The 23,028-nt window shown below is 47.8% G+C and overlaps 1 protein-coding gene across 1 annotated transcript in view; it reads left to right on the plus strand.

The window, feature by feature from the left end:
- Positions 1-22,580, plus strand: part of LOC133343418 (heat shock 70 kDa protein 12B-like) — a 47,776-nt gene extending 25,196 nt beyond the window's left edge. Inside the window, exons 5-14 of the mRNA XM_061553001.1 lie at positions 611-715; positions 1,325-1,441; positions 2,233-2,404; positions 7,955-8,047; positions 8,650-8,754; positions 10,694-10,952; positions 11,831-11,934; positions 12,550-12,790; positions 17,037-17,232; positions 19,231-22,580. Coding sequence (XP_061408985.1) covers positions 611-715; positions 1,325-1,441; positions 2,233-2,404; positions 7,955-8,047; positions 8,650-8,754; positions 10,694-10,952; positions 11,831-11,934; positions 12,550-12,790; positions 17,037-17,232; positions 19,231-19,446 — 1,608 coding nt within the window. The 3' untranslated portion in view covers positions 19,447-22,580. The remainder of the gene's footprint in view (positions 1-610; positions 716-1,324; positions 1,442-2,232; positions 2,405-7,954; positions 8,048-8,649; positions 8,755-10,693; positions 10,953-11,830; positions 11,935-12,549; positions 12,791-17,036; positions 17,233-19,230) is intronic.
- Positions 22,581-23,028: the final 448 nt, after the last annotated feature.

Here is a 23,028-nt window from a genome sequence, read left to right on the forward strand (position 1 = left end):
TGCTTGTGTTGCAGTCGAAACGTCGTGAAAATTTGTATTGTTTTATATTTTTATTATTGTATTATTTCCCTTCTACGTGACTTTACCGAAAGAACCAAGAATATGAATCCCTGCAGTCACGAAAGCTTTAAATCAAAATTTACCTCTCCTGGTATTCAGGAGGTCGTGGGTTCGATCTCGACCTTGACACCTGTATATTTGGAGTGCGCATGCTCTCGCTGTGGTCGCGTGAACGTTTTCTCCGGGTCCTTTTTTTACCCCTGGTAAAATTAAACGTAGTTTAGTTTAGTTCGTTCAGAAGCTATCCTGGATTGTAGCATCACGATACTGTGGTAGATGGTGACAGCTTGGGGAAGGCCTTAATCCAGCAGTGGATAGTTCAAGGCTGATCATGGTCATGATGAAGAATTCTAAAGATTAAGAGAAGCAAAGCTACTGCGTCATCTTATTACTCCTTGCCCATAACTCTTCTCGCAAATGTGGCCAACATGTGGGAGAGTTAGTTTTTACACATAACAATGACCGCTTTGTGGGAGGGCAGCTGTTACCCTAATTAAAGCTGTATATTAAAGAAAAGCAAGCTTTAAAACATCATCACTCCCTTCTGCAGGTCATCTCCTTGGACACCGAGCTGGAGGCAACCAACGGGAAGATGGTGAAAGCCCTCGAGGTGTTTGCCCATGCGTTGCGCTTCTTCAAGGAGAGAGCCTTGCAGGTAAAACAAACGCTTGTGCTGCTAAACAATTGAGCAAATCACCATTTTGAGAAGGCTGGGTGCAAGAGCATTGCATCGTTGCCATGGGCTATAGTGCAAGGAATTCCTAAGAGCCTCGGCCAGTGTTTCCCAAACCCAAGCGGAGCACAGGCTGTGGCGTGCATACTGTGCAGGAAAATGGCAGACAAGGTCGGCGCAGCATTGCAGCGGCAAATCACGCAAATACACAACGTGAAACAGATACCCGACTGACACCACGTTGTCGAGAAGAGGATGGGGGGAGGAGAGGAGGAGAGGAGGTTGTGGGGGGTGGGGTAAGGAGGATGGAGTGCTTGTGGGAAGTGGCCACCATAATCAAAAACATTGAAAACCATTGATCTGGGCAATCTTAAATTTTACCTTTTGACTCCTCCAGTAATCTTCTTTACTCCATTGACGAGCCCTATCATTTGAGGGTGACCTCTGAGCTAATTTCCTTCGTATGACAAATTTCTCCAGGTTGTGTTTTTTGAGTGCCGATGTCCAAATCCTTATTTTGAGAACCGCTCAAGCGTGACTCCTGCTGCTGCGCCGCTCTGCCGGATTTCCACCCATCTCCGGAACTCGCAGGAACTCTCGGATCAGACGGGCTTGCCGTACAACCCCGATGAGATCCGATGGGTGATCACGGTCCCCGCCATCTGGAAGCAGCCGGCCAAGCAGTTCATGAGGGAGGCGGCCTACGCGGTGAGTTGGGGAGGGCGACTGCTTGCAGATGGTCCTTTTTGGGTAATGTTTTTTTCAGTTTTTCTGCTTGGCATTTATGCACAGGAAGCTTTTACATCTTCTTTCTTCACCGGCATTCTCCTTACTCGTTTTATTCTTCATTCATGTTGTTTGTTATGATACATGGCTCAGGATTACCGCATCGCATCCATTCTGTCTTGGGCCATAGCTATGGAAAGATGGATGGAGGTGGTTTCCCTCTTGCCTTCTACAACAGTATCTTTTTTTTATGTCACACCATCACCAGATGTAGCTGAATGCCATACCCAGGACACATTTGATTTGACAGCCAGATCATGTCAAGTGTACTCTGCAGTGCTCTAAACTCCAGTCGTCACATTCCACCACAACCCAGGTTTACATTTTTATGAAACGCTTGCGTACAATGGATGGCAGTGGTTGACATCATGGCATTGGGCTGTGAAAGCCTGCATGCAGCTGGAGCAGTTGGGAGCAAATCACCGACAGTGAACATTGAGACAATTCTAACGTGGTTATGATTCTGGCACCTCAAAATTAAAGAGCACTAGACATGTTACACATTTAAGATCGTTTCATTATCCAAAGCCAGTCGTCCCTAACCAAAGTGAGGTCATTATAAATTGATTCAACCAGGAAAGTCTCACATCATCTCAGTAGATTTTAAAGCACAAGGCATTAGGATGTTTGGCTTTTTTTGCCTAACTCTCAGTAGGCCCGAAGGTGTCGCACCGATCTTCATTCTTTCTTTGTTCGTGCCTCTGCCCCGCCAGGCAGGGATAGCGACCCCACAGGCCCCCGAGGGCCTTCTCATTGCCCTCGAGCCCGAGGCTGCGTCCATCTACTGCCGCAAGTTGCGCCTCAACCAGCTCACGGAGCTCGCGGCTTCAACCCACGTCTCCAACGGCCACGGCGACTCGGCCTCCCCAACAGGCTTCTCCAATGGTGCGCGTGCGGCCTCAGTGGCAGGCTTGTCACTAGCTGGGCCAACGGTAGGGTTGCCACCTGTTTTGGGGGTGTTTTTTTCCAGGAATTGTCCTCTCTTTTGAAGTAGCTGCCCAGGGATTCTGTAAGTTTTTACCGTGACTTTAAAGGACTCGTTTTTTTGTTGTTTCGTCAGTCTATGGGACTCTTTTTGACAGTGCGTTGGTTCCAGGTGAAGCTGATGCTTCGAGGGTGGGTGTCAACACCAGCATCTCCGTTTCAGCAATAATACAGGAGGTTTTAAGATGTTCAAACACCAAATAGACACATATTCCAAGGCATTTAGTCTGTATTAACCACACATGCTTGAGGTAAAACATGCAAACAAATATGCTTTGATCATATATGCATTGTCTTTGAAACTGATTGTCTTATATTAGGAACAGCCTCCTTTATGCCCTTGTCTCACCAGTGTTAGGCAACCGGATGCCTTGCAATAGGTGTCTATTTGGTGTTTGGATATCTGAACACCTGCTTTATTGTTGTAAAGGGTAAAGCCTAGTATTCCCTTTTTATCATCTCCGTGTCGGTCTTTGCCCCTTTTGATACTGAATTATTATTCTTCCCATAATATTGCCCAGGTCTTTTTTGTATACCTCAGAGGTGGCAACCATAACAGTCAACCATTCCAGAATGTTGTGGCTTTCACGAAAAGAAACGGAAGCTGAATTTGATAATGAAAAGTAAACATATCAATGCATTATAAATACGTATGACGCGTGATTCAGAATCCTCGCCATTAACGAAAAATACAGAAAACCTTAACAGTTTGCAAAGAAGCACAGGGAGATGCATGCTTCCTCGTGGCACTGAGATAGAAGTAGGAACACATGGATTAGAGAACACAGGTTAATGACATTGTCCAAACCGTGCATAAAAGTTAGTGGGCTTGGACAGGACGCGTCATGGCTAGATGGGTTGATGGCTGATGGTCAAAAATAGAGTGGCAACCAAAGAATAGAGTGGGTCCAGTAGGACGTCCAATGAGATGGAGCCATGAAAAATCGATTTGTATGCAGAAGATAGGAGGACTACACTGCAGAATCATAAGAGTTGGTCGCAACCTAAAGAGGCCTGCATCTATCAGTGGATTAATCATGGCTGATTATGATTATCTAAAGGCTAAACACATCTAAAGCCAATCCCCGTATATGTGCACCTGTGGGTATTAGAATGTCCTGCACGAGATGGAGTGATGTGGTACAAGAGGATGTGTAGCTGAGTGGACTTGCGGATAACTGGCACCAGTGGTGTCAAGATCGTCCTCGGTGGAGGAGGCTCGTGAAGGGCGCTACTGGGCAGTCTGAGGCAGTCGCCCTCCAACTACAACGGAGGGCAGAGGAGCGACGCTCACAACAACGAGCGGAGAACCGGGTGGCATTTACCGCGTGCAGTGAGAAGGTCCGTGCAGGGGTCAATTGGATAGGGCGGGTCAAATGCAAATAAGTCCTGAGTGATGGCTTGTGATTGGTCAGAATTAACCTGAGATCGCCCCCCTAGACTACACCTTTAACAGTCAAATCGGCCAATGGATTTCTGACCAAGCATTTGCATATGATGACGCCCTCTACGAATAATTTCTTAAATATTGATTATTTTTCAATGGATCCCATTTGTCGATCAAATAGTTACTGAAAACAATTCTAGTTGAAGAGCAAATTTGTAGGTGGGGCACCACCCCAACGCTCCATATAAGCATAAGGAGAGTGTTTTTGTGGAGAGTATTTCAATGAGTGTTCGTGGTTTATTTTTCCGTAAAGCTCAGTCAGGTACACCAGGTTCAACACCCGAGTCGGAATCTTACTTAACACGTGGGGAAACCTCTGTGATGTTATCACTTCTCTGTAACTGAGCAGAGAGCTGATATTGCTAATGATATATAAGGTCAACGATTCGAATCCTGTATTTTTCATCGAATATAATTTCACAAATAAATAACCGCAACTACAAGTAACAATCAAAGCGAACGGTGATATGTATTTAATCATTATGAAACAATGCATTTAAAACAGGCACGGCAATCATCTCTCGTTTGCCAGAATGGAAAAGCAACAGTTGTGAAACGTAATGTAGTAGAATGCTACGTTTTTTTCCACCAATCCAAGAAGGCAGTCGACGCTGTGGAGGATCGCAGCGACACCACCAGGATGTGCATGTAAAATGATTTAATAACCGGAACATTCAACGACCTTCATCAAGGTTGTGAAGTGTATATATTCTTAGGTTGTTTCGGTAAAGTCACGTAGGTAATTTTTTTTTTAAATTAATGAAAGTAAAATAAAATAAAAATCACGACGTCACGGAGGCAACACAAGCTTCCGTCTTCAGGTGGAACCGTCACAGCCACGCTTGCTGTATCAAGTAAAAAAAAAAGCGTAGTGGATGATAGCACGGCAGATTCTGGAGCGAACATCCTGGGTGTAAATCCCGTGTATATGTTTTTGCGCCATACTTTAACAATACGGTACATGACACCGCGGTGATGTCTCGTGCACACTTCACGTGATGGCATCATCACTTCTCTATAGCCAAGTGGAGGGTGCACAGCAATGCCAAATCGCAGGGTCGCAGATTCCAAATCGGTAGAGCTTTAATTTAATATTATTTTGCAAGTGAACGCAATCACAAGTATTTAAAGGAAAGGGTAACATTTATTATTTCGTTTTACCACATTTAAAATAGCAATTTTTAATGAGGCAATTATTTATAAAGTAGAGCATTAACTGTAGCCACAAAAGGTATCTAGTATAATGGACATGTGTGCTGTCTCTGAAGCAAATAGCCCATAGCACAGAGCCCAGCAACGTTTAATGCAAAATCACAGCGAAGTCCGGCAAAAACAATCAAAACCTGTGCTGTGGAAACGGTAGAATAGTGGCATCCAGTCACAAGGGTGCTCATTTTCGTTGGAAAAACGACTTGAACATCGCAATTTTTTTCCATAAAATTGTTTTTATTTTTGCACATTCAAGCATTAACACGCGGGGTAAGAACGACAGGGAATTGCATGCTGATAGACTATGGGGGAAATTAAAGACACATTTGCTATTTTTAAATCCTTTATATTAAGTTCGCTTGCTTGCTTGCGTGCTTGCGTGCTTGCTTACGACCGTGCAAATCTTTCGGTCGTTTTTTAACCCACTTCCCGTGATCCAATCGAGCTGACATTTTGCACACAGACTCGTTGTGCGAGACAATTAATGTTCGTGAAATTTTTTCCCAAAAATTTACACTGTTTAGGGAAAAATAAATAAATATTTAATTGCCAATTGCTTAATGCTGCCAGGCAATCATCTGACTCAAAGGTGGCAGCCATCTCAAGCCAGAGGACGAGAGGACTCTAGCCGCCACGCATATAAAGGATTTATAGTGAAAAACTTTGTTTTTACGGGTTAATTTTTTTATTTTTAAAATGCTAATATAGGGGTTACCAATGGCAAAACAAAATGTCCAGAGACTAGCAATGATAAAACGGTTCAGGAAGATGATCAACAACAAAAGTATATAAAAGTGCACAAAGACGCATTGGGAGACGCATGGTCGCAATAACACGGAGAACTCAAAGAGGAACACATGGATCAGAGAACGTGCAGAGGATTCGTGACATCGTTCTGTTCATACAAGTGAGTGGGCTTAGACAGGATGATTCATGGCTGAACGGGGTGACAACCTCAAGAATGGTCCAAGACGACGTCATGTGCAGTTGCTAGGTCGACTATAATGTCGAGGGGGAGGGGGGGGGTGCCTGCATCCAGCAGTGGAGTAAGCATGGCTGATTATGATAATCTAAATGCACGTAAATTTCGAATTAAAGCTTTCGTGACTGCAGGGATTCATCTTCTTGGTTCTTTCGGTAAAGTCACGTAGAAGGGAAGTAATAAAATAATAAAAATAAAACATAATAAAATAATTCTCACGACGCAAGCAGCGTTGTGGCCGAAACGTCGTGAGAATTATTTTATTATGTTTTATTTTTATTATTTTATTACTTCCCTTCGACGTGACTTTACCGATAGAACCAAGAAGATGAATGCACGTAGCCAACCGTGCTAATCGGAGGTGCAACAAAAATGTCGAACGCTTACAAACCCGGTGGCGTATGTGTGTGTGTTTGAAAGTACCACGTGTTACTACTGATGAGTGCCGTGCAGCGGCGAAGGTGTCCCCGTGTGGCCATGGCTGGTGCCCGACTCTTTGGGGCGAGGGGACATGGGAAGGGGAGGGAACGGGAACGTTGCTCAGGCCTGGATTTTGCTGTAGGTGGTGTTAGTCTGCCACCTGCTGTCAGCTGCACGCCATCACACGCAAGCTGGTAAATACGCAGAGGCGTAAATGTTGCCCCAGAATTCGGAAAGGGGAAAAACGTTGAAGAGTGCGCAAATAAAGCGTGGAGAGGTACACGCTTGGAATTACACCCAGAGACGGAGAAACGCGTGGATTGGAGAGGGAATTTAATGCACCCATTTTAGTGACCGTTCAGAAAAATGGGCTTGTGCAAGACACGTCGCTAAATGGGTAACAAAAATCATCATTAGGAGCCGTCCATAAATGACGTCACGCACCTGGGAGGGGGGGGGGGGCAGACATTTGTGACGATGTGTGACGAGGGGGGGGGGGGTTTGAGAAATGTGACGTCGCATCAAAATGCGCAACTTTAAATAAATATAGACAACGCGTTCTACTTAATTAAATAGACTTTTTAATACATGTTTTCTCCTACAACATCAGAGTGCAGCGCCACATTAAATACGCACTACAATGACAATAGTTTAAAGCGATTTTAAGCATATTTTATTTTGGGGGGGGCAAGGGGGGGGCAGAGCTTTGTGACGTCATATTTGTGGGGGGGGGGTGTCTGACTTTTTGTGACGCCGTGTGACGAAGGGGGGGGGATTTAATAAATCGTCCAAATCGCGTGACGTCATTTATGGACGGCCCCTTACGTGTACCACTACCGTCTGAATAACTCGTGTTAAACAGGAGCGACGAAAGCCAATCACAACACGTTACCCACGAGCCGTGAGATACCACCAGCTATTTCGTCGAAATGATTGAAATCGTAACCAGATCCACTTCACAACAGAGGTCGCAAACGGGTTTTGATTCCTTACCCGTACCCGTACCCGGCCGCACCAGGGTCGCAAATGGGTACCCGTACCCTACCCGATACCCGGCTACCCGTACCCGGCCGGGTACGGGTAGGGTACGGGTATCGGGTACCCGATTGCGATCTCAGGGATGAAGCCATGTTGCAGGCGCGGGTGGGTTGATTCTAGTAACTTGAATTGTGAGAAGAGACAAGACGTTGGGAAATGAGTGACAAACGGTGACTCACCAGTGACTCACGGCCTACCCGTACCCGGCCGCACCAGGGTCGCAAACGGGTACCCGGGCGGGTACGGGTAGCCGGGTATCGGGTAGGGTACGGGTATCGGGTACCCGGTTGCGACCTCTGCTTCACAATCGATCGGCCTGTGCCACCGTTGCGATCATTCTCCCTTCTGCCCGCAGGTTGGGACGTGCCGCGCCGCTCCCGACACAGCCAGAAAGCAACCTTCGTCGTGGAGAGCAGCGTCGGGGAGCTGTGGTCAGAGCTGCAAGCTGGTGCGGCCCCCCCTCCCTGCCCCATCCCCCCCGCTAACCCCCCCACGTCTCCATCACCACTGCTCATCTCGAACATATCCAGCAGAGTTTCTCAAACACGTGTCTCATCACCGTCGTCAGCAATATCAATCGTCATTCATCATCAATAATCATCATCCGTTGTCTTCGTCATCATCGTCATCATCCGTACCTCCGATTAGCACGGTTGGCTATGTACGGTGCGAAAGAAGTTCAACATGTTCGTCAACATGTTTATGATCGTCGTAAACATGTGACTAGTAAATTGAAAATATATTTCTTTAGAACTGCTTTTAGTGTTTCGTTTGTTGTCATTCCACTGCACCTCCGAATAGTACGGGTTGCTACGTACGGTGCGAAAGAAGTTCAACACACATACATAGTAGCCGCAGCCAAAGCAAGATGAACACTCGATGTGGTATGCCAGGTGGGGAAATATCGTCTCGGTCTCCAAACCCAGACAGACCCGGCTGGTATTAATCCATGTTTACACGACATTTACCACCCAATATCTCCTGCCACCCTACATTTGTATGATGAAGTCTATATTTTTTTGCATCTTGGCCCGTCGTCCCCTTGCGCAGGGGACAAGTACCTGGTGGCCGACTGCGGTGGCGGCACCGTGGACTTGACCGTACACCAGATCGAGCACCCACAGGGCACACTCAAGGAGCTGCACAAGGCCTCAGGTAACGAGCTGCGGGGCGGTACCAGCCAGTCACGGCAGCCTGCATGGCATGGGCCATGGCCCAAGCAATGATACGGGGGCGCCCTGTCAAATATCCCCGTCCCGCTCCACCATCCGTCATCCCAGCGCTTGAGTCCCGGGAGCAGGGCCGAGTCTGCCTGGGCTCACGTCCGCGCAAATGGAGCGTGATGGGGTGGCGGTGGGAGCAGAGGCGTAGCTAGGGGGGGGCAGGGGGGTACATGTGTCCCCGGGCGCCAAGGTAAAGGGGCGCCAAAATGAGGCTTACAACGTCACATTATAACTTATTGCGGCGGGCGCGGCAGCCTGAAACTACTGCACAAATGTACACCTCAACCTAAGCGTTTATATATCCCACCACACACAGCCTACATGTCATGTAATTACATTTTGGTATGTGATTAAACGGGGGGGGGGGGGGGGGGCGCCAAGTTTATAGTTCGTCCCCGGGCGCAAAATATCCTAGCTACGCCACTGGGTGGGAGATGTGTTTTGGCGAGAGAGCGCCCAGATTAGCACTCTCACCCGGCACTGCCTTGGCACTCTTCTTGCCAAATGTCACGCCGACTGTTACCCTCCTCTTGTGAAAGCTTGCCACCCTCTCTCACCGACGCTGGCCATTCTCTTGCCAAACCTCACCACCCCCTCGCTAAATCTCACTACACTTGCCACCACTCACCCTCTCGCCAAAAACTCTCACGAAATCTTGCTAACTTGTCTCTCCAAATGTTTCCCCAACTCTCGTCACTCTCTCTCCGCTCTTTCGTCAATTGTCGCCACTCAAGTGTCATTCTATCGCCAAGCTTATGCAGCTTTTGGTTGAAACGGGTCCCTGTGTGCGAGTATGTGGATGTGCGAAGGTGTATGCGTGCGAGTTATGAGTAGTGGCGCAGTGGTTAGCCCACTACGCTTGGAATCAGGCGACTTGAGTTTGATTCCTAGGTGTAGTTAACTTTAACGGAGAGTGGTATTTGGATTTAAAGCTTTCGTGACTGCAGGGATTCATCTTCTTGGTTCTTTCGGTAAAGTCGCGTAGAAGGGAAATAATAAAATAATAGAAGACGCTGTCTTGCCGACAGACCTGTTCTTCACCTGAGGACGGCTGCTTGCGTTGTGGCCGAAACGTCGTGAGAATTGTATTTTATTATGTTTTATTTTATTATTTCCCTTCTACGTGACTTTACCGAAAGAACCAAGAAGGTGAGTGGTATCTGAACCAGTCTGGGGGGGTCCCGTAAGTTGACTTCAATGAGTACCTGGTGCGGTGTGTAAACATCAGCACCAGGGACAGATCCTGAGATGTCCGGGTGTGCTTCTGAGCACACGCTCCTGTCATGCGCCACGCCAACCTTCATAGCTACTCGCAGCGTGTGTGGCTATGAAGGCATCTTTGGGGCACACACAGCCCGTGGTGAAACAATTCACTATGTAACACAATTTTTGTCCCTGGGTACTAAGTGTTATTTTTGTATTGCTTATGCCTAAAAAGTATAGAAAATGGCTATTCATAATGAAGGCTATTGTTCCCCACAAACTTTACTTTTGTGACCAGGACTTTACGTGAACGAAAGACACAAATCCACACGTTTTCTAATTGGTCACAAAAGCAAAGTGTGTGGGGAGTAATAGCCATCATCTGTACTTTTGAGGCATAAGCAATTAGGAAATAACACTTACTACCCAGGAACATTTTTTTTTTTACACAGTGAATTAATGGGAGCAGCGATTCACTCCCTGCCACCGTAACCGCGACCACCCGAGTTAAATCCCTCACCACGACGAACGTGAGCGGTTCGAGCGGTACCAAAACCCGATCCCAGGCATCCCCCCCCACCCCCCGCCACACCGCCCGCTTCAACCGGCACGGCGGAGGCCTTCGTCCTGCGGTTGTGCGTGACGCGCCGCGTGCGTTACGGGCGCAGGTGGGCCTTACGGCTCTCTGGCCGTGGACCAGGCCTTCGAGCGGCTGCTGGGCCGGATCTTCAGCGCCGAGTTCATCGTGCAGTTCCGGCGGAACCGCCCGGCCGCCTGGGTGGACCTGACGATCGCCTTCGAGTCGCGCAAGCGCACGGCGGCGCCGGGCCGGGCAGGCCCGCTCAACATCTCGCTGCCCTTCTCCTTCGTGGACTACTACAAGAAGGTGCGCGGCCACAGCGTGGAGACCGCCCTTCGCAAGAGCGGGTGAGCGAGCCAGGGGCCTCTTCGATGCTTTGCGTCGCCGCGCGACCATTTCGCACAAGCGATCGTTTCCGCACCGTTGACGTCGCCGTCAGTGCCATTGCCAGTGTTGTCATCGACATCACCATCTTCATTGTTGGCAAAATAAAAGCATTGTTACCAGCAGCAGCATCATCATCATCACGGCCGCCATCATCATTATCATTGTTGTCGTGTTCGTCATCACAGTCGTCATCATGGTCATCGTCATCTGGACTTACAGGTCAGCGCTGGTTCGGTTCACTGAAAAGTCCGACGAGCTGCAAATGATCCAAATATAAAGAAAACCCTGTAAACCCTTGCACAAGTAAATAGTATTTAAAGCGCACGTTGTATGAAATTACATTTTTCCAAACACTTTGAAATCTACACGTGTCGAATACAAACTAAAAACTCAACGTGCCGTATCTGCACAGTGCGCTGCAACGTGTACTCACTGTTGAGCTGCGTAGCAATTCTCCGAGAAATAAAACAAAAAAACAAACAAGAGGCGCAGAAAAAAGGTGAGACACATGTGCAAGCAAGCTCCGTATTCTCGTCTAATCAAGAGACGTGAACACACGCGAATCGGGAAACAAAGAGAGAGCAACGTATTGTGAGAGCAAGTGGTGTCAGAAACAGTTGGGTCTAGGTGCAAGTAAGCACCTGTGGTAGGAACTGGAGGGTAAATTAGATTTTAGGTGGGGCTAAACGTGAAATCAAGACAAACCAGGGTTGTGGAATTAAAATACGTGAATAACTATAAAGTGAAATGCTTATTTTCCACTTGCTTATAACATTGAAATAACAGTACACTTTTTGAAACTCGTTCTAACGCCTACTCAATCATTTCTACGTACCAGGGTTGAGTTCGTGAAGTGGTCGTCCCAGGGCATGCTGAGATTAAGCGCCGAGGCCATGAACGACCTCTTCCAGCCGACCATCCAGAAGATCGTGCAGTGCATAGGTAGGTGGTGGTGGCGGTGGTGGCGATGGTGGTGGTGGTGGTGACGACTCCAGCACTGGGACCTTTAAACCTCGCGGGTGAGGAGTGAGTGGGTGAGCTGTCTGCTTCGTGTCATTTCTATCAAACAGTCCCCGAGAGATGTAAAAGGTGAATTCAAATGCAAGAACAAATTGTCCATCATGTGGTGGCGTCGCGTGGTTGGGATGGGCCCTGGTGCAAGAAATGACACGGGGGGACCCCCTGTCCAATTTCACCTTCTTTTCGTAGCTCGAGGCCTTGGCTCTACCAGCCCATGGGCCTCGGTGCAGGTGCACCGCCTGCACACTCAATAGCTGCACCACGGATGTGATGCGTCTTTTCACAGGCTTTGGTTAAGACCATCAAACCGGGTGTAAGTGATAATCCAGTTTGTGCTCACGTAGCAGCCAAGAGCTGAAAGGCGGATGTTAAGCATTGATGCGACAGTGCTAATGGTTGCAATGATTATGGCAGTGATGTTGTTGGTGATGGTTACAGCAGTGTTGCTGGCTGCTGCTGCTGCTGCTACTGCTGCTGGTTCTGCCGGTGGACATGCTGGTGCGTGCGTGCGTGTGGTGCGGTGCGGTGACCCCCCAGGCGACGTGCTCTCCAGGCCGGGCGTCGAGGGCGTGAAGATCCTGTTCCTGGTGGGCGGCTTCGCCGAGTCGCGCCTGCTCCAGCGCGCCGTGCAGGAGGCGTTCGCGCCGGAGTGCCGCGTGATCGTGCCGCACGGCGTGGGCCTCGCCATTCTCAAGGGCGCCGTGCTCTTTGGCCTCGACCCCACGGTGGTGCGGGTTCGACGCTCGGCCGTGGCGTACGGGGTCGGCGTTCTCAACCGGTACGCCGCGAGCGGGGTGGGCCCCGGGGTCCGGGTTCTGGCACGGCCGTCGCCGATCGAACCGTGGCTCGCGCGACCACAGCCGGAGCGAGCGGAGTGTTTTTTCCACGCGTTTTGGAATTTGTTCCGCCGGGTCGGTAGAACTCGTAGTGGACACTGAACGATCGGGGCTTCATTTCTCACCGAGTATTTTCCCGGGTTGCTGGGAGACTGCAGTAGGTGGCACGCGACTATTAGTAACCACAGCCATAGCAAGACGTATACTGGATGTGGTGTTCTGGGTGCGGAAGTATTTTCTGGATTGATGAGCTCTGGCAGACTCGACTGAAGTTCAGACCTGCGCATAGTGGCCGGTGCTGCTGCTACTTCAAATGTGCATTTACAGAAATCGATGATTGGCTCGGGCATTAAACAGAAGCAAAGCCACAAAATTGCCTGGTTGTTGTGTACAGTTGGTGACACCTTGCAACGGCTGACAATAAAATAGGGCATCCAAGGTGCATTTTTCTGGGTTAGGCTGCAGGTTCAGCATTTATTTTCCCAGGCTGTTGCCACGCGCCACTGCGAGCATCTTCAAAGCACACTTGGATTACAAGCGGATTCCAAAATCCCCCACGCGTGTTAAAACGGAATATTATTCAGCGCGTGCATCGGAGTCGCCTGTGGTCAGCAACGTCACCTGAAATAGATGACTCCGGAATCCTGCTTGAAATGCTGCGGGTTGCCTCTCCAACACACAAGCGGTGTGCTGAACTAGTAACTAATTGGCACGTTTTGTTTACGTGGCAAACTTTATTAATTGGCTGCGTTGGGTGGTGGCGGGTTTCACGACGCATTTGTGTTTAAGAGATCTAACCCAAAAACCTCTATTATGGATAATACTGGTCGCGAAAGCCTCCGTGTTAAATCCTACTTAAATGCAAAATACGCCACATGCCGCCGATCAACTGACCAACGATTGTCAGACGCGACTTAACATTTGCAGAAGAGGATTTGTGAAATTACTGTTGCAAGCAATTTAAGTTTGCACGAACATCTCCTTGATGATCAAATCACCCCGAACGAGCGTGAGAGAAGCAGGGCTGGGCCTGCTGACGAGTTGGATGGGAGACTGCCGGGAGAAGTCTGGTGATGCAGGATCTAGTTGCGGTGTGGCCAAGTAGAAGTGCAATGCGGCAATGGATCCTTGAACCTATCTCTGCGCAGGGGTTTCTCTAGCTAATCCGGTTTCCTTCCACATATGTCACTCATTTGTGGAAGTGGCTAAGAGAGTGAGTTTCGAAACCTCCTTTTTAAAAAAGACCGCTGTGCAAAGCACTTACGTGTCAGGGTTGAAGCTAAACAGGGCCGTGGCAAAAACCCAATGTCACGTTCACTTTAACGACAAAATACATTTTGGATTTATAAAACGACAAAATGTAGCCGCAGCTCAGAGAAGCTGTACAGACAAGAAAAATGGACGCGTTTATTTTTTAGAGAGGGGCAGTCAATCAAACAAACAAGTTCGGTCTCGAGCCTGGTTTTGAACAGGGGCAGGGAGTCAACAGCACGAATGTCTGTGGGACGGCAGTGGCAGACGAAAAGGCAGCAGAGGAGAGCGAGCGACCTTCCACTGAGCGAAGGTCGTCTGGGGACTTCGACATAAAGCCTTGGTTGCTTGAGCAGAGAGAGAGAGAGTGCTTGGAGGGAGAGTGGAGCGAGTTGAGAGGAGGGAGGTAAGGATACGGGGAGGGGGGGAGTGCATGGAGGCATCTTGAAGACGGAGAGTGCGACCTTGAACATGACCTGAGTTTTAATTGGGAGGCAGCTGTGGGATTTGAGTATTGTTGCGATGCGGTCTCGATTATGGGTGCAGGTAAGGGGTCCGGCAACGGCGCATGAAAACGTAATAAAAAAAAAAACTCAGGATGCCAATTACTAAATTTAGCAGAAATGTAAAATAATCATTTTGTCTCCATCCCCCAGAAGGAAATTGGAATAATTGCAACGTGCAATAAATCGGTAAAAAAAAATGCATTTCATTGAGTTGCGCTCCATGCTTCCTGTCGCGTCAATACGTACTGCTTCGAGTTGGCGACTGATGATGCGATAATTGACCTCTGAGAGGTTGACTCCGTACAATTTGAGAGCCTAATTGGGGGAGTGCAGGATTAAGTTTAAAACGTAACCCGTTCTGATCCACTCATGATCCCTGCTCAGACTGACTGTGCAGACGTCCATTTGTCTTTTTGATTCAAATCAATACGCAATGCAGCCCAGGCTATGAATCGCCCAGGGGGTTTATTTGCTCAGCTGTTTCCAAGGGGGTGCCCGAGCGGAATGAAAAATTGTGATTGTCGGGGACTGTGTCGTGAGCTGGAGTAAACACCAGACTCTTGAGTTTGTTGACAATTTTTTTTTCTTTAACAAAAAGAATATAGCCACAGGATGTAATGACCGCCTCCCCTTTATTGTAAGCCAGGGCAAACTTGGCAGCATCGCAACCTGCGAAACCATCTGCTTGTATTCTGATGGAAATGAATTTCAAATAGTTTCAACCACAACACTGAGTGCTCATTGCTTTGTTGCATTCTGTGTCACTTTTCCTACAAGGCCGGCATGGTTTTGGCAAAACTGTTTATCTTTAAATATTTTTTTACCAACACATATACGGAAAACAATCACAGCCCTTTGCCAATCATCAGCTGGTTGAAGGCCTCACCATACAGTATCGGCCCTGTGGGTTGTTTTTTATAATACTTCACCACCCTGGTGAGTGCAGCTGAAGTGCTTGGTCAGGACAGATTCAGATATCAATCACAAAGTAATGTATAATGTAATACAAATATACGAAACGTCAGATATATGCATACACATGTTGTAAATCCATTTTTTTTATTGCTATATAGTTTTCCACTAACGAACGTAAGTATTCATGGTGAACTTCTTTCGCACCGTACGTAGCCAACCGTTGCTAATTGGAGGTGCGGGGGAAGGACAACAAACTAAACACAAAAAGCAGAAGCGTTATTGACGAGGTGTGAGATCCCAAGAGCTGTTTAATCAAAATTATTTAAATCCTAACCAGATCCAGTTCATAATTGGCCCGTGCCACTGTGCAATCTCTCACTTCTGCCCGCAGTGTTTTCCATAAAACTTCAAACATTGAGCCATGCAATTTAGCTCAATTGCTCTTACACTCACCGGTAGCAATAGGACTATGTGCCCTCTTCCATTAGCTCACCGACTCTCTTGCACATACAACTACAGCACGTGTACAAACGTACACATTTCATGAATGGAACTACAGTACCGTATATATATGTTTTGTGCTTAGGAATAATAAGCCATATAAGGAGTGAGTCAGTGGCAGCTGGGCTCAGCTGTGTTGATCTGCGATAACCTCTGCATATGGCCTCATCCCAGTTCTCGTTGAAAGTAGCAACGTTGCTCAGAGTCCTTGGCAATTTAATAGATGGCCAAGATCCACGATAGGCAAAGTTGACTGGTAAGGCAGCCGAAATCTTGGATTTCTCCTCACTTGATACAGTAAATTTAGCTGTGACGGTCCCACCTGAAGACGGAGACTTGTGCTGCCTCCGAAACGTCGTGATTCTATTGATTTATTTTCATTTTTTTATTATTATTATTTTTTTTTTTACCTACATGACTTTACCGAAGCAACCTAAGAGTATGAATCCTTGCAGTGACGAAAGCTTCAAATCTAGAATTAGGGCAGCAGAGTTGGAAGGGTCGTGGGGGGTGGGGGGTGGGGGGTGGTGGAGCATGGTGGAGAAATGTGAACTACCTCACCTGGTATACAGGAGGTTGTGGGTTCGATCCCGACCCTGACGCCTGCTGTATATTTGGAGTTTGCGTGTTGTCCCCATTGTCGCGTGGATTTTTTCCCTGGGTCCTCTCGTTTTCCTTTCACATTTATAAACATGCGTTTACATTATTTGTCTGAGATACATGTCCACATGATAAGCCACTTCGTTGAGCTATCATTTGTGCCCGGGTCACTTCTGAAAAAGATCTGTATAGCTCAGTGGGCTTTTCCGTGGTCAAATACAGATAGTTTATCGGTGGATGAGTTAACCCCGGGGCCTCAGATTCGGAAGGGGCCTCAGAGAAGACGGGCAAGGGGGGGGGCCTTAGCTGTCAATTCTCACCGGGCCACCAAAAACCTTTTTTTGGCCCTCCTGGTGACTGCAAAGACTTGACCGGGCCGTTGAGGGGGACGTCCGGCTGATCCGTTGCCCCGCAGGTTTGTCGAGAGCAAGCACCCCGAGGAGAAGCTGCTGGTGAAGGACGGCGCCCGCTGGTGCACCGACGTGTTCGACCGCTTCGTGAGCGCCGACCAGTCGGTGTCGCTGGGCGAGACGGTGACGCGCAGCTACACGCCGGCGCGCCTCGCGCAGACCAAGATCATCATCAACGTCTACTGCTCGTCCAACGACGAGGTCCCTGCCTCCCTCCGGAACCTGGTCCCTCACTCCTCTCTCTCTCTCTTTACCTCTCTCGACCTCTTCCCTTTGTCTCTCCTCCTCACCCTCTACCTCTTGTCTCCCCCTCTGTCTCAATCTCTCTCACGCTCTTTCTCTGTACCTCACGTTCTCTTTTTGCCTCTCCTCCTCACTCTCTTCCTTCGTCTCTTCACTTTGTATTAATCCACTGCTGGACGATGGCCTCGCCACGTCATAGAAGTCAGTGGTTGGTATTTGACCATACCTCATGCTGGCCTTCGTGGGTCGGTGAAAGTGTTGAAAACTCAGATGTGGGAGCGTAGCACAGTGCTGCACTGCTCTGTGCTGCCCCACCACGTAGCCCCACAGACCTATGACAACCTGCTTGTGCATGCCGGTCACCCATCCAAGCACTGTCCAGGCTCAACCCTGCTTAGCTCCTGAGAAATGGGCACATTCCAGGCGACTGGATCGCGCATCCGACATGCTTCCACATCGTGCCGAGCTGCGACGACTTGACAGATGCACGGGAGATCAGATAAGACATTCATGTTATCCGTCAATGCGCACCAGATGCCATTTGAGAGCAATTAAACAGCATTCGCGAGGTTAGTTCACAGGTCTTTTTCACGGTGAATGTGGAGTCGTAAACAGAATTGCCAATAAGGCATTGGATTGCAAAGCTTCAGCGGTTACACGTCCAGCATTCATAAACACTGCGATGATCAAACAGCAACATGCACGCGCACGTTTATGTTCTCATCACACCATACGTAAGAGGTTACAGCGTACACGTTGCTCCGCCAAGGCAAAATCTGGACAATTACTCAAAACACTGTCGCGTACACGTGCAGCCCCTTGCGTCACTCCACTGCTGGATGCGTCGCCTCCCCCAGACCGTGCAGGTCAGTGCGGGTCGACTAAAACTACCACGACAAGATAGTCGACATTCCTCGTCGTTATCAGAAATCATCAAAGTTAAATGTATAAGCAGTTGAGACTAAAAGTGTCTTTTTGGAGACCTGGGTTAGAATAAAATAACGGAAAGGCAATGTACAAGGTAATGTAAACAAATGTGAATCTTTGGAATGTAATAAGACGAATGCTCTTCACCGAGGAAAGCCCCACGGAGCCTCGTGACTCTTCGTCAGGAGGACCCTGCAGCATTGGGTTGTTCCACCAAGTCCCGATAATCGAGCTTGGCACTTTGGGAGGAGATCGACGCATCCAGAGAAAACCCATACATGAAGCGAGGGGGTCACACTTAAAAAATCTGAGTCTCCCAACCGAGTACTAACCAAAGTTAATCCTGCTTACATTCCCAGATCCGGTCCATTCAGGGGGATTTTGGTAAATGTTTACGTTTGGTTACTTGTTCTATGTGTAAATATGTGCAGGCTAAGGAATGGAATTGACTTAAAATAAGTGGCCTTGGGCAGGACACGTCAAGGCGAGACTAACCACGGAGTGGCAGGCTGTCAGAGGGAGCGTGCCCGAGAGAGAGAGAGAACGTACACCACGGAGAAGGAACGCCGAAATCAGCTGTTGTGTAGCAGCAAGATCGATTATTGCATTGCGACACCCTGGGGAGGGGCCCTTTGTCCAGCAGTTGATAGATTATGGGTGATGTTGGCGATCAATAGAAGTTGCACAAACAACTCAATCTCCTTACTCTCTGCGAGGCAAGCGATCCTGCCAGAATAACAATGATAAAACTAAATTTGGGTTAGGTCGCGTCAATATAAATGTTTTTTTTAGCCCACCACTAATCTGACACAGCCAATTAGTAAGTTTCGTCACTTCAGCACCACCGGTGCGTTGGAGGGTAAACCCACAACATTTACAATTTTAGTTCGACGTTTTACAACATTTCTCCGGTGCTTACAAACCAGCTTCATCGGGCGAACTTTGCCAGAATTGCGTGTCGTAAGAACGCGTCGGCTGACAACGACGACGATGACAAAAGCGAAATCGGTGCCCGTCTCCGCCACACAGGCGCGGTTCATCACGGACGAGGGCGTGCACAAGTGCGGCACGCTGTGCCTCGACCTGGGCGCGGAGAGCGCCACGACCCCGGGCCAGGCCCCCCCCCGCCGCCGCCGTGAGATCCAGACCCACATGCTGTTCGGGGACACCGAGGTGCGCGTCACCGCCGTGGACGTGCGCAGCGCCAAGAGCGTCAAGTCCAGCGTCGACTTCCTCAGCGTCTGAGGCCACCACCTCCCCCACCACCACCCACCACCAACGCGTCGACCGTGGGTGCCCAGCCCAGGGGGTCGGGGGGGGGGAGAATCGCGCGCACGGATTGTGTCGCTCGCGGCTCTCCGGCACGCGCGCGTGGTGTCGTCGTAGGGGGTGTTTCGTTAGCGGTGTAGAAGCCGACGGGAAGCTAGCCGTCAGGGCGAAATGCGAGTGTGTATTTGCAGAAAGTCGGGTTTTTATATACGGATTGTGTCTTCAAGCTTTGGGCAACCGTAGGATCAATTTGGCTGGTTTTCGATGGGGTAAATGTCTGATAGCAACGCAAGTTTATACTATGGATTTGTTTATACTGACTGGATCGTCTTAATGAGAGTTATCGTGTCCCCTGTTGCGGATGGATGGACAGGTGGAGTTACCGCATGAACACTTTCAACGTTAGTTGGAAAGCGTTGAAAAGAAGAACATTTTTCTCAACTTGTAGATACATCGGCTGTGTGATCTCAGGCTGTCTCACATGAGCCTGCAGCTCTCGTAGTGAATACAATACTTTCAAGTATTTCATTTGTTTTTAGGAAAGTGGCATCATTAGAATGCCATAGTAGTGAGCTTGACAGTACATTTAAAATATTATTATAAACTACGTTTCTATAAAAGCTAATTGTTGAGTATGTATTGTGTCTTCTTTAAACGCAAGTGCTGTATGTATGAAGGGCTTTTTCATTTTACAATATACATAAAAAATATATATCAAGTAACACACTGGTATCAAACAGCCATGATCAGACGTGGCTCAAGATTGTTCTTTATAAATAAAACAACGTATCGTCGGAGGGGGTGGACCAGTGGCGCAGTGGTTTTGCGCACAGACTATGCAGCGGGAGACCTGAGTTCGATTCCCAGCCAAGACTGACATCAGCGACGAGAGATATATGAACCAGACCTGAACCAGACCTGGACATCCGAGTCTAGTCAAACAACCCCAAAAGCTTGTGGATGCCTTCGTCCAACAGCGGTTTGACAAAGGGCTGTATATCGTTTGAGGAATTAATTACAAAATAAAACGAACGCTTCATTAAAACCAGACTTTAGTTTCAGCCGGGATAGATTCGTATCCGTGGTTTTTCCCATGCAATGCCTGATCACTCTCTATCATGCCTTGTGTGGGAAGTTTCCCGCAAGAGATGACGGTTCTCTACGTGTGAATTTAATTGGCCATTGTCAAGAGGATCAATCATTGCTATAAGCAGACAGTAGGCAATTAAAAATGTGGCCAATGGCGATACGCGTGGACAATCTTGGCACAGCGTTCAAAGCAAGGCCATTGTTTGATAAAACTAAAGGCTTGAACTTGCACGATGGTGATGGTGTATGGAATGCCATGTTTCATTTTAAAGCGATCACAGATTCATTTCGGGTAGAGTTGGCAAGGATGGTGGGTGGTGCAGCAGTGGCGACAGCGGTTGAAGCACTGCGCTACCAACTCGGAGTCCCGAGTTCGATATCTGAACATCTGCGCTGACCATCGCGGGTGATGTTTGGTCAAATAACCCCGATAGACAAACGAGGCGACAGGGGAAGCCTTCGTTCAGCAGTGGAGATTGACGAAATGGCTGCAACACGATTACACTGGTCAACACACTTTTTCTGGCATAAGGTATTCCAACGGTTTTAATGTAATTTTTGGGGTGCTGATTCCAAATCTGGCATCAGTTTTTGTATATCACATCAGGTTTTTGAGATATCAAATATTGCATTTTCAATAAAAACTGCAGAAGAAAAAGATTAAATAAATGTGGATATCTACATAAAATGATATTATAAACACACTATCCTAAAAATACAGCACCATATTTTAACACTAAAGCAGTCATTGACTCGCAACAACTTGCACTCATAAGTGACAGAGTTAATTTCGGGTAAAATAAATGAAAATGGGGTATGCCGATAGCATAAAATTGAGATGTGATAGAGCAAATCTGAGATCAGATTTGGAATCAGCACCCTGAAATTAGTCTAAAACAGCTGCAAAAGTCCAGGCCAGAAATAGTTTTTTTGTTGTTGACCAGTGTTATTTTAGCAAGGGCTAAAAGGGGGGGGGGGGGGCGAGTCGCACAGCTTGAAACAACGAGACGATGAGAAGGCACAGGCAGAGCCATCTGCCGTAACCGAAGCGATATTGATCACACAACACCTTGGGTTGTGAAGGAGCCGAGTGGAACGTGAGTGATGAGCCAAGTACTTGCTCTGGGAGGGTGCAGAGAGGTGTGATTTGACGTCGCGCGATTTCCCCAGTTGTGCTTAGCCACTTGTCACCGTGTAATTGTGGTAAGCCACTCCACCCCACCACGACCCCCCCCCCCCCACCCCCCTTCTCATCCCAGACTCAATAATTCTGCACGCAACCTCATTTTACAAAAACCTCAGCGACACACAATGCCACTCGGCCTCACAAACGTCTTCTTTGCCACGTCAAGGCTGTGAGCCCAGTGACTAATGGGCCGTCCATAAATGACGTCATGCACCTAGGGGACGGGGGGGGGGTCAGACATTTGTGACGATGTGTGACGAGGGGAGGGGAAGGTTTGAGAAATGTGACGTCACATCAAAATGCGCAACTTTAAATAGACAACACGTTCTACTTAATTAAATAGACTTTTTAATACATGTTTTCTCCTACAACATCAGAGTGCAGCGCCACTTTAAATACGCACTACAATGACAATAGTTTAAAGCGATTTGAAGCATGTTTAATATTAGGGGGGGGGCAGAGCTTTGTGACGTTATATTTGAGGGGGGGTCTGACTTTTTGTGACGCCGTGTGACGAGGGGGGGGGGGTCAAAAATCGTCCAAAATCGCGTGACGTCATTTATGGACGGCCCCGAAGTGTGATAGCGCCGTCTGTATAGTGCCATTTATCAAAGTGTAAAGTTTCTCTACTATTTTTATACGTTTCAAAAGCTAACTCTAACATTGTATCAAAAAATTGCATATACGTTGACTATATATTTTAACGAGCAACGCCTTGTATTTTATGTCGACAAGTTGGTGGTAATTTGAAAAAATGAGCATTAGTGTTTATATGTTTTTTGCTTATTTTGTGTAGCAATTGAAACAATAGAAATAAAAATACTGACAATGGAAACCTGCTGTCCTCATGAAGTGTTCATTTATTACGCACAACTGTCTCTAACTGTATCATTTCCGAATATGTTAAGGCGTTCAGTTTTTTTTTGCTTGAGCACTACTGCCAATTAAGTATCACCAAATCATATTAACCGAATTCTCGACAGACCTGTTCTCCACCTGAGGACGGCTGCTTGCGTTGTGGCCGAAACGTCGTGAGAATTATTTTATTATGTTTTATATTTATTATTTTATTATTTCCATTCTACGTGACTTTACCGAAAGAACCAAGAAGACGTTTTCAATCTGTCGCGGGTGACAGATGCAGTCACGAACTGCCAATAATAATCGGCAAATTACAGGTATTCACCGATTATATTGCATGATTGATTATAATTATTGGCCTTCTGCTGTAAACTACTTTATTAAATGATTCGATACATGCTTACATAAAGCGAGTGATGATG

This window comes from Lethenteron reissneri, chromosome 17 (genome assembly GCF_015708825.2).
Source record: "Lethenteron reissneri isolate LAM-NWPU_2019-01 chromosome 17, ASM1570882v1, whole genome shotgun sequence".
NCBI lineage: Eukaryota > Metazoa > Chordata > Hyperoartia > Petromyzontiformes > Petromyzontidae > Lethenteron > Lethenteron reissneri.